Below are 12,479 nucleotides of genomic sequence, written 5' to 3'. Positions count from 1 at the left end.
TAATAAAATTGTACTTAAAGGATTTTTTGTTTTACATATGTGTCTTGGAATGATGATTTAAAGTATTCAGTGCAGCATAGTTGAAAAAGCATGGACTCTAGATCAGTCTGCCTCCATTCACATCTCTGTCCCACCCATCTTTAATGGTCTAACCTTGAGCAACTGACCTACACTCTCTGTGCTTTAACTTCCTCAACAACAATGTGAGATTATTAGTATCTATTAAATAGACCTGTTATGAAGATGAAATGAAGTGAAGTGTGTATATATAATTATGTGCATAAAGCCTTTAGCACATGGTAAGTGCTTAATAATACTAGCTGTTTTATTCTCTGTGGAGTGAGTATAGAAACAGTTTGGAATAGCAGAGATAACTGAAGATTGTTCAATGAGAAATCTTCATAATTTTTCCTTTCATTTGGTGATTTTTTATGTATGATAAACAAACTTCAGTTTCATTTTCTGTATATGTTATGTGGCATATAAAATAATTTTATAACATATAGAAATATTGTATTTAGTTTTTTATTTTTTGAAATATTGTATTTAAAATCAATTAAGTGTGTTATGCAAAAGAGTGTGTTTGTTGCATTACAGTTTAAGAGTTAGGAAATAAATATTTTCTATTACCAAATTCTTTATTAGAAAATACAGCAAAAATGAATTCTTTATATGTGTTGGCATTCTTCCTCTTTCCCTGTGACAGGGTTTTCCAGGTGACTTTGGAGACAGAGGCCCTGCTGGTCTTGATGGCAGTCCTGTGAGTACATTATGTTGGTCCAGTCTTGCATTCTAACATCATTCATACTTTATAGCACTGCACTTACAGTCCTTATTATAATATTTGTGAATAAACACTATTGGAAAAACAATCTCCACATGACTGTGCACATTCCAGTTTGTGATTTTTCAACTTGGGAAATAAGTCAAAAATATTTCAAATTTCATCATGACATTCAATCTTTAAATTAATTATTTTGATGGTGTTAAATAGGTATAACTGCTTAAGTAAAATATTAAAAATATATGATCACAATATTGGCTCTTATACATGAAAGTACCAACAAGACTTATATAAAAATTGTACACTCAGTGATTGCTCTTTGGATTCAAACCTGTCATTGATCCACCTTACTTCTTAGTGTTTTATGGAAAATTATTCTACTTTGGGATTTTTTAACTGTCAATGTTCAGATTGAGAAAGAGTTACTGTCCTAAAATTAGTTTAATTATATCATCAAAGAATGATGATGGATTGCTATTTTTTGGCACTAGGTAGAAACAGCTTTAGCTTTTGCCCTTAAAAAGCATCCAATAGCTATTTCCCAATCTATGCCATTTACATATTCTTTTCATAATTTTAAAGTGAGTTAGAAAAAACACAAAATCTCTGTAGCCTAAATTGGGAATAGTTCCAATAATTACACATAAGTAAATCACTAATATAAAGAGTTTAAAATAGTTTGTTTTTCTTCTTTGTTACTTCTGTTTTCCAAATTAAAACTATATTAGCTCATTCAGTGAATTCAGCCAAGGTTTCATTTGTTATAAGGCATAGCAGATAAGAGTAGAACTGATTTTCAAATACATTGTTAAAAACTTGAATGATGTTTTAAGTGGAATGTTTATCTTTATTTCTTGCACATGATTCTGAAGAGTATTTCAAGCATAATAAAGTAAACATTATTTATTTTTAATGCCATTTGTGCTCTTGTGTACCTAGTGTGAAGCCATTTTACATAATTTTTTGTCAGTTACTATCCACGAAGTCTATTAAGACTCCTAGAATATTTGAAGTTTTCTTTTAAATTATATTAATTATATAATTATGTAAATTATATAATTATCTAAATATATAATTAATATTAATTATATCTTAATTAATATATAATTGATTTATATAATTCAATTAATATTTAATTAATATTAATTATATAAATTATATTAATATTAACATTTTCCTAGAATATTTAAAGTTTTCTGCTCTTCATTTAAAATATAATAATGTTTCTTCAGAAGCATTTTGAGTTTTTAAAATCTTTAAAATACAAGAGTCAATTGGATATATTTAGTTTACTGGTTTATAATCCCCTATAGTATATTCTCTGCCTTTGTTTCAGAACAGAATTTGAAATGCAAAAAAAGAAGGACATTCATGTACTTTGTGCCTTGTAAATAATGTGACAGTGACATAAAGTGAATTAGGAATTATCTTAAAGACTATAAAGTGTAATGACAATGAGTTCAAAAGACCAATCACAAATCAGCTGGAATATTTAATAATGACCATTAAAATCTGATACTTACATAAATAATTTAACAGTATTGAAAATTTTATAATTTTTATAGTGCCTTTACATATGACAAATTTTATTGTGATTTTTACAATGAGAAGAGATATTGGTATTTCTGTTTTAATGAGAAAAATGAAGATTAGAGAATTTAAAGTGTACTTCAAAAGAGTCGATAGTGTTTTAAAACATCTGAAAATGCTTTTCTAATCCTACATGCTGACCGCCTGTCTTTTCATAGAATAGATAGCCTAATTAAATGTACAGTGTTGATTATTGATGGGATTTACTTCCTTGGTTAAATACGTAGGAAACAGAGAGGACTCTACTTAAGCTAGAATTAAGTGGTAGTCCTGGCGTCCAAAAGCATTTAGCTAAGGGCACTTGTGAAGAACATAAACGGCCACCATGGGTTTGTCCTTCTCAGGAGGATGCATAAGATTAGGGGAGTTTGAGAAGTTAGCTATAATAGAAGGTACATTTTGATGTATTCTTAGCTAGAAAGTTTTTGTGTTTATCTTCAGAAATACCCTCAGTAGTTGGGAATCAAATTTAATAAGTATTGCACATTTCTTTTACAATAGGGACTTGTAGGTGGCACTGGTCCTCCGGGGTTTCCTGGGCTTAGAGTGAGTATCACTAAATATCATCATTCTTAAAAAAATATTTTATTGTGCAATTTATATATGTTAGATGTGTTTTTGAAACTTAGGAAAATGAGAAGTTTTACTGTCTTTATTGGTTATCAACGTTGATTAAATGTATTTTTCAACCAGATATGAATAATTAGACCAGTAGTATAAGTCAAAAAATTAATGTATTTTATGATAAGAAAAAATAATGGTATATTTTTATAGACCTGTATGTATGTGTTTGTACCTGTACGCTAAAGGATACCTAAGGCAAAAGTTTCCTCAAAAGCATAAGACATAGAAGACCCACTTCTTTCCTTTTTAAAAAATTGTCAATTATTTTCAATACGTAATAGTTGTACATATTTATGGGGTATATTTGATATCTATTATAAGAAAAAATGTGTAATGATAAAAATTTGAATAATTGGTGCTTGTATCACCTCAAGCACTTATTATTTCTTTGTGTTAGGAACATTCTAATTTCCCTCTTTTATTTTATTTTGAAATCTGTGATCAACTATTGTTAAAAATAGCCACTCTATTGTGCTATGAAATACTAGATCTTATTCTTTCTAACTGTATTTTTGTATCTATTTATCATCCCTTTTATATCCTCCACCCCTACCCTTCTCATATATTTAGCTCCCACATATTTGTGAGAACATGTGTTAGTTACGTTTCTGTACCTGGCTTATTTCATTTAACATAATGTCCTCCAGTTCTATTCATGTTGTTGCAAATGACAGAATCTCATTCTTTTTTATAGCTGAATAGTATTCTATTGTTTGTATGTACCACATTTTCTTTATTCATTCATCTATTGATGGACACTTAAGTTGATTCTGTATATTGGCTATTGTGAATACTGCTGCAATAAACATGGGAGTGCAAATGTCTGTTCAATATACTGATAGCCTTTCTTTTAGTCTTCTTTCCCTTATCTTTAGCTGTCCCAAAGCACAAGGTGACAGCTTGGTCAAAGAAGTCATGGCCGGGCATGGTGGCTCATGCCTATGATCCCAGCACTTTAGGAGGCCAAGGCAGGAGGGTTACTTGAGCTTAGGAGTTTGAGACCAGCCTGGGCAAGATGATGTGATCCCAACTCCACAACAACAACAAAAAAAAAAAAAAAAGAAAGAAAGAAAAAAGAAAATCAGCCTGGCCCACTGTGGCAGCATGGCAGTTCTGGTGAAGCCCCCTCCCTGCCATTTGGTTTCCTTCTGCCAAGTGGCTACAGGCTGCCCTTCAAATCTTCATTTGTCCCTTTTCACTTCTTGCAAAGCAAACCTTTGAGAGTTTGTTGGAAATGGCCTTTGATGACCAAAGATACTAGAGTGTGTGTGCTTTGTCCTGTATTGTGATGAATGAGAAATGCGGACTTCCAGCTCTTTTGTGAAATATGAGACAGACCTAAGAAGTAGGTCATCCGGGATAGGAGTGGTTCAGTGTTGGGGGTAGACAGTCACCCAGCCATACTCCATCAGGCCACCAGTGCATATTTGGCTGGTGATCTTCCAAGTGCATGAGACCTGCTGTTCACTGACTCTCCACCTCAGTTGGTGGCCTCCAAGATGGCAGCAGCACCCCTAGGGCCCTGTCTTCAGCATGTTACAAAGCCTCAGAGTGGAATTTCTTGCTAAGGCTCTATGTGGATGCTTTTCTTCCATGGCTTAAAGGAGACACTGTACTCTAAGCTTTTGACCTCATGCCTTGTGTAGTAAAAGAGATTTGGGGTTTTTTTTCTTTTGTTTTTGAGAGGGTTGCATTTTGTTTTTGTTTCCTTTTGTTTTTGTTTTGGCCTTTCCTCTTTGTCTTTTCATGTAGACCAGATATTTGAAAGGGCAGACAATGGCTAAAGGTATAATGTGCAGCTTGTTTATATATTATTTTGGGAAACTTACCTTGGATAGGAAGTGGAATTGTGGATTCTCCAGGCTGGTGCTGGCACACTCAGCCTTCGCCCTTTTCCTCCAGTTCAGTACCTACTGTTTCTCCTTTCAAATATGTGATTGTGCTAGCTCTTTCCATAGGGAAGAATTCTCCTTATTTAAATAAAAAAGTAGTTTAAAAAATAAAGCTGAGAAGAATGTTTCAATTAGCCAAGTGAGGTAGAGCACACCTGTAGTCTCAGCTACTTAGGAGGCTGAGGTGAGAGCTTCTCTTGAGCCCAGGAGTTAGAGGCAGCAGTGAGCTATGATCATGCTGCTGCACTCCAGCCTAGGTGATGAAGCAAGGCCCCATCTCTCTAAAAAAAAATCAAATAAATAAAAATAAATAAGTCAGGAGCTCAGTTATTGGAACTGTGGTAAAATTTAAGTCAGCATAAGCTTTAACTTGCCATCTTGGGATAACATGAATATGGGATTTAGAGTCAAAGAACCTGTGTGAGTCTGAAACATTTAAACTTTTCTCTAACATAATGGTAAGATTTGTAGTAGTACTAATAATAAAATTACTGAGGGCGCCTCACATTTATTTACTATTTTCAGTGGACTGGCCAAAATTGTTAAGTCATTGCATTCTCAGATCAACCCATGACTACTGAGCTGATAAGTGTTTGAGCCCAGATTTGAAGCCAGGTGATCCAAATCCAGAGTCCAGAATTTTGTTGGGCTGTACCACCTCCTTAAAACTTATACTCCCTTAAGTGTATATTATCTACCTTATAAGATTTCTTTAGTCCTTCCTGAGAAACTCTATGTGATGGTGGAACACAAACTGACTTTTTTTTTTTTTCTGAGAACTTAGAATAGGGTTAAACCTGTAGGTATTAGTCAATGGGTAGAGAAAGGAAGTAAGCAAAAGGAGTTAGATTCCAAAGATGCTCTTCATGCAGTTTTTATTTAATCTATTAGCATGGAGTTGATTAGCTAAAAAGCTTCTGTTATTACTCTCAAAATTAAGACCAAATTTTTAAAATATGGCCCAAGATATCTAGTCTGGTTTGGTTCTTATCCACATGTTCATTACATACTATTTGTATACTAGCAAAGCTGTTAATTCTCAGATGCCATGCAGCAGCATCTTTGCTACAAGGTTTTGCACATGTTTGTCTACCTGAAACACTATCTCTACTTTTCTGCTCCAACACTTAGCACACTACCTGGCACATAAAAGTACTCAGGAAAAATAACTGAATCTTCTGTATTTTCTCTTTCTCCATTCACCTTTCAGTTCATGGGAGGAGATTCTACAGAAAAGGAAATGGCTAATGATAACTGTATTAGTCCATTCTCACACTGCTATGAAGAAATAACTGAGACTGGGTAATTTATAAAGGAAAGAGGTTTAATTGACTCACAGTTCCACATTGCTGGGGAGGCCTCAGGAAACTTACAGTCATGGTGGAAGGCAAGGAAAAGCAAGTGCCTTCTGTAGAGGGTGGCAGAGTGAATGCAAACAGGGGAAATGCCGGATGCTTATAAAACAATCAGATCTCATGAGCCTCACTTACTATCGTGAGAACAGCATGGGGCAACCATCTCCATGACCCAATTATGTCCACCTGGTCCAGTCCTTGGCCTGTGGGGGTTATGGGAATTACAATTCAAGATGAGATTGTGGGTGGGGACATAGCCAAACCATATCATTCTGCCACTGGCTCCTCCCAAATCTCATGTGAGGACACATTTCAAAACACAATCATGCCTTTCCAACAGTCCCCCAAAGTCCTAGCTCATTCCAGCATTAACCCAAAAGTCCAAGTCCAAAGTCTCACCTGAAACAAGGCTAGTCCCTCCATCTATGAACCTGTAAAATTGAAAGCAATTAGTTACCTCCTAGATACAATGGGGGTACAGGCACTGGGTAAATACTCCCATTCCAATTAGGAGATATTGGCCAAAACAAAGGGGCTACAGGCGCCATGAAAGTCCAAAATCAAGTAGGGCAGTCATTAAAACTTAAAATTCCAAAATGATCTCAATTTGACTCCATGGCTCACATCCAGGTCACACTGATATAAGAGGTGGGTTTCCACAGCCTTGGACAGCACCACCCTGTGGCTTTAAAGGGTACAGACCCCCTCCCAGCTGCCTTCATGGGCTGGCATTGAGTGCCTGCGGCTTTTCCAGGTGAATGGTGCAAGCTGTTAGTGGATCTACCATTCTGGGGTCTGGAAGTTGGTGGCCCTCTTTTCACAGCTCCACTCAAAAGTGCCCCAGTGGGGACTCTGTGTGGGGGCTCTGACCCCACATTTCCCTTCTACACTGTCTTAGCAGAGATTCTCCATGAGGGCGTCACCCCTGCAGCAAACTTCTGCCTAGACATCCAGGCATTTCCTTACATCCTGTGAAATGTAGGCAGAGGTTCCCAAACCTCAATTATTGACTTCTGTACACCTGCAGGCTCAACACCACGTGTAAGTAGCCAAGGCTCAGGGCTTGCACCCTCTGATGCACCAGCCTGAGCTCTGTGTTGACCCCTTTTAGCCACAGCTGGGATGCAGTGCACCAAGTCCTGAGACTGCACAAAGCAGCGAGGCCCTGGGCCCAGCCCAAAAACCATTTGAGAATTAACCATCAGATAGTAAGAGCCATCTTTGTAGTCCTCATCTCTTCTAAATTGATACAGATGGTCCTTTCTACTTTTCAAAGTAGTTTCATATACATATCTTATTTGCTCCTCAATGAATTGTAATGTAAATAAAGCAGTTATTGTTACTTCCATTTTACATTCATTACTTTTAAAAATTAAAACAACATGAGCACCTACCAAATGGCTGAACTAACTGCTAGGCCTAATAATATGAACAAGTTAAGATTCCTATTTTTGGCAATATTACAATCTAATGGCATAGAAGGAAAAATAAGTAGTGTCATATACTGTGATTGCTGCTATAATGGATTAAATGTAAAACCACTGAGAAAGGAGCAATTTGTGTTATCTTGGAAAGTCAGAGTAGGCTTCACAAAGGAGATATTTTGGGGGCTATATCTTGAAGATTGTATACGAATGGGGTGGGGTGAAAGGGGGAAGAGGGTTCTTTAGATACAAAAATGCTGTGTTCAAATACACAGAAGATGGGGGAAAATGAATGTTTGGGAATGGAAAGAGGAGTAGTGGGATTGTAGCATAGGAAGTAGGGGGTTGGGAGCAGAATGGAAGGAATTGAGGTTTTGAAAGTAATTGGGAAGGATTATGAAGAACCTTTATATTGCATAGTAAACAACTTGTCTGCTTGCCCAGAGCAGCAGCCTCTGCTTTATCTCTCAGGTGTTCCCTTCCAGCAGGTTTAGTTTCTGATAAAAGATGCTATTGCTTTAACTAAATTATTTTTTCCATGCAGTTGGTCATCATTGTTATATGCTTTCTTAGACTAGTGACAATGTGTATCACGTATGAGTATGATGGGTGTGATTAAAAAGAACCATGTGGAACTCACAGTCCTTTCTGCAGTATACTCATGTGAACTCTTATTAATTGGCCAGTGACTGCTCTTTTTAATATAAATAACTTATCCTTTGGGTCTCTCTATTTCTTTGACTTTAATTCAGAAGTTCTCAGAGGAGCTGTGTGGGAGGCGCCTCTGTCTCTGATACCATATCCCAAACACCCTCAGCAAAGCTCCCATGCACGAAAGTATTTCTTCTGTCTGTTCCACATTCTTGTGGAAGATGAGTTGGTAGGTAGGGAATGCTGAAGGACTTTCAGGTTACCTTTGTAGAACTGAGAACTGAGTTACTTTCAGAAGGCTATAGTTTCTCAGGAGTAGAATTTCCACTCAATCTGTGACATGCTGTTTCTTGGAAATTTCGATTCCACAGTATTCAATTTTACTTTATAGTTCTTTATTTTTCTAAATTCATTATAATGTATTTTTCATATCTCCCAATACTTATCATTAGGTGATTTTTCTTATAGAGTCACTGAAAAGTAAAATAGGATATTATACATACAAAGTATATTCATCTGAAGATGCCAGTAATATACTTACTGAAAAAGTATTATTTTATCTATGAAGAAAACAACAGGACACAAAGAAAGATTTTTTTGTGTGTTTGTTAAGATAGTCCTTTCCATACTTTCTTGGATTACTTTTGCACAATTTCCAAACATAGATATTTTTGTATTTTTCTAACCTATCATAAGTTTTAAAGCTCTGAACTTTGAATAAACTATCCACTGTAATCATAAGCATAAGTTTTCCTATTGACATAATTTGAAATTACAAGCATGATGTATTAATATTGCATATCTGTTAAGTTGGAAAGTATTACCCTTTGCCTGTAACAGTGTTATATATTTCAGGATTAAACATGTTAGAAATAATTTATCATAGTTATATTTCAAAGACTTTAAGACTCATCCATATGATGTCATATTCTCCATTCTGAAATTTGTATTATATAAATGTAGACAATTAGAAATGCTGTTATGTTGGGATATTGAGCTCTAGAAGTCACCATTTCAAATTAATCCCTTCAGTATTCATTCTACACTTTATTTCAGAACTGTTATCTGCCAGTTATTATGTTGGGTCTGGGAAATTAAAAAAGCAAATGGGACATGTTTTTCTGCTGTCACAAAATGCACAGACTAGGAAGGCAGAAAAAAAAAAAGTACAGTGCTGTGTACTAAGTAGTGAAGTAGAATGGCATTCTAGTACTGGTAACTGTCTTGTCAAAGGTTCTGAGCATTTGATAAGGGAGAGCATGTCCACTGCAGCTAGAACGGAGGATTTCGGGGAGGGAGAAGTAAAGGGGAATGGAAATGAGGACAATGGAAGGAAAGGAGACCGGAAAGATTGATGGAGGTCTGATAGAGAGGGCCTAGATGCTATCCTAAGAAATTGGAATTCTAACTACAAGGGGTAACATTTTTGGCATTTCACAAATACAACTTCAAGAGTTCCTTAATATTTCAAAACTAAAAAGAGAAGTTTGAACTAACTTGGATTTCCATTATAAAGAGTAGTAAGGAAACCAGGCAAAGAAAGGTAGTGAGTGAAAGAAGAAAAATGAGACCTCAATGACACAGAAATTATAACTGATCCCAAACCACCAAGAAGTGCCATTTTGTTTTGCAAATTTTTCTTTCATACCCTTATGTTGCTATTGCCCTTTGTTTTCTAAGATGACATATTGAAAGAGTTTTTTCTGTCTCTTGCTTGTGGGAGATAATAGTGGTAATGTTTCTGAGGAATTACAGCATTAAATTGATGTTAGAGATTATGTCTTTTTTCTCTTTTTTTCTTCAACAGTGTCTTGTACATATTATGCTTAGTAAATATTAAATGATGAATAAATGAGATAAGCCCAGCCAGCCTTTTGTTTGCCTCTGAGTTTATCCCTGAAATTATGATAAATTTTCTCATTCTACAAATTGGAAATTATAAAATCAAATCATTAGGATGTCTGGCACATAGTAACTGCTCAATAAATATTGGCTGAATAAGTGGGTGAAATAAAACTCTAAGACAATCAAATGAAGTATCTGTTGACTATTTCCTGGGAGCATGGCACTGAAATATTTTTTAAAGGTCTCATCTAGTTGGAGAAATATTGCAAGATGAATGTCATGGACAGTATCGTAGGAGCTCAAAGGAGGAAAGAATCTCTGTGGACTAGACAAATATGAAAAGGTTTCCTAAAAATGATGGACTTTGCTAAAGTTTGAAATATTGGTATGATTTATAAATGTAGAGAGGAAAATAAGTTGTTGAAGAACAAGGCACGTGTAGGAGCTTAGTGAGATGACTGTTTTAGGTTCATTAATTTACTAATTCTGCCACATTTTCTTTCTAATCCTAAAGAATGATTAATGGTGCACTTCTTTCTTACTGTTTTTCAGGGCAGTGTTGGCCCTGTAGGACCAATTGGACCTGCTGGAATTCCTGGCCCAGTGGTATGGTTCTATTTGTATAATGGATATTTCCCTTTAATCTCTCTATGATATCACAAAATGTCACCTTTTTTCATAGGGTCTTTCAGGGAATAAAGGACTACCTGGAATCAAAGGTGATAAGGTGATTTAAATATTAATATTATAAAAATAATTTTTTAATCACATTTGTCTTTTACTTTTCAGTCAACACAATTTATGAAATATTTTGTTTTTATGGAGTCTAATTTGTAGTATCAATTATATTAGTTTTCCTCAGAAGTAAGAAAAATAGAGAAATTATTCTTTTATAATGAATATTTGCTTTCTTATAATATTGCCATGTTTGTGATACATAACTATCTTTGCATGAAATTGTGCTTTCCAGGGTGAACAAGGCACTGCAGGAGAGCTAGGAGAACCAGGGTATCCTGGAGACAAGGTAATGTTTATACCATTAATTTTATGTAAATATGAAAAAGTGTAAATTCAAAAGAAAGAACTGCTTATTATTTTATCCATGTCTTGTATTAGAATGTGGTATCAGTATGGTTTTAAGTTCTTGTTTGAAACTTTTTTCTCAATATTTTAGCATACTTTATGAAATTTGTTAGCAGTTTGTAAATAGTGGTATATCTACCTTTTGTGCTATAATAACTTTCTCTTCTTTCTGTTATTCTCTTCTTTTAGGGTGCTGTTGGTTTGCCAGGACCACCAGGGATGAGAGGAAAGCCAGGGCCTTCAGTAGGTTTGAACTTTTGCTTTGCTCTTTGTAACTGACAGAGTGCATGCGATGGCATGAGTCTCGACACTGTTGATCTAAGTAGGGTATAAGCCTACTGAGCATTTGCCTCCTTAGTTTCAGAATATAGCAAATCCCTCAAGTATTCAGTTCACATTCCGTAGACTTTTGGACTTCCCTCTACTCCCAACCCTAGGCCAAAGCCAAGTTTCTGAGAGTCCTAAAGATCTTGGTCATATTATTCTACTGAATAATCTATTATAGACAATATTTAAATTAAAACAATAGGCTTTGAAGCCAGAAAATATGAAGCATCTTAAATAATATTTTAACTTTTCAAAATATCAGTTTTATTAAGGAAACAGTCTGAAGAAAAGGTAGCATGTTTGCACTCTCTTGTGGACCAAAATATTCTAAATCCTTATTTTTTTTTCTAACCCTTGGATATCAATTAGATGAAAGAAAAAGATACCTTATATTGCTGTTAACATAAAACTCAAAAAATTGTAAATCAAAATTACTTAATTATTAGAGCTATTTAAATAAAATGATTAAAACATGAGACAAAATATATTTCTAAATATTAAAAATCATAATTATTATAGCTGACATTTACTGACTACACAATACCAGGCAGTATTCAAAGGACTATACATCTAAATTAATCTTCACAACAATCCTACAAACTTGGTACTATTATTATTCCTAGTTTTTATATTAAGAAAATTGAGACACAGTGTTAGAAAATGCCTAAGGTCACCTGGGTAGCCACCAGTTACTTAGTAGGTGACCATTCAGAAAAACCTAGGCAATCAGGTATGTCCGAGTTTATGCTTTTAGCTACTGTGCCATACTGTTTTAGGGTTTAATATTTTAAGACGGTTTTAGGATTTTAATATTGATTACAGCTCCATGAAGGTAAAGGTGATTACAGATAGAAAAAATTAGATATAGGATTCAATTCTACAAAAAAGATAGAGATGATTATAC

The 12,479-nt window shown here is 34.9% G+C and overlaps 1 protein-coding gene across 7 annotated transcripts in view; it reads left to right on the top strand.

The window, feature by feature from the left end:
* COL24A1 (collagen type XXIV alpha 1 chain) overlaps positions 1-12,479 on the top strand; it is a 386,758-nt gene that overhangs the window by 115,026 nt on the left and 259,253 nt on the right. For 6 of the 7 annotated variants that reach the window (XM_031650446.1, XM_021943525.2, XM_021943514.2 and 3 more), the window contains 6 exons: positions 707-760; positions 2,876-2,920; positions 10,718-10,771; positions 10,848-10,892; positions 11,136-11,189; positions 11,438-11,491. In XM_031650446.1, coding sequence (XP_031506306.1) covers positions 707-760; positions 2,876-2,920; positions 10,718-10,771; positions 10,848-10,892; positions 11,136-11,189; positions 11,438-11,491 — 306 coding nt within the window. The remainder of the gene's footprint in view (positions 1-706; positions 761-2,875; positions 2,921-10,717; positions 10,772-10,847; positions 10,893-11,135; positions 11,190-11,437; positions 11,492-12,479) is intronic. The other variant, XM_031650448.1, reaches the window with a different exon arrangement.

Source organism: Papio anubis, chromosome 1 (assembly GCF_008728515.1).
Source record: "Papio anubis isolate 15944 chromosome 1, Panubis1.0, whole genome shotgun sequence".
Lineage (NCBI taxonomy): Eukaryota > Metazoa > Chordata > Mammalia > Primates > Cercopithecidae > Papio > Papio anubis.
Note: the sequence above shows the minus strand (reverse complement) of the source record. Positions and strands in the feature narration are given on the sequence as shown.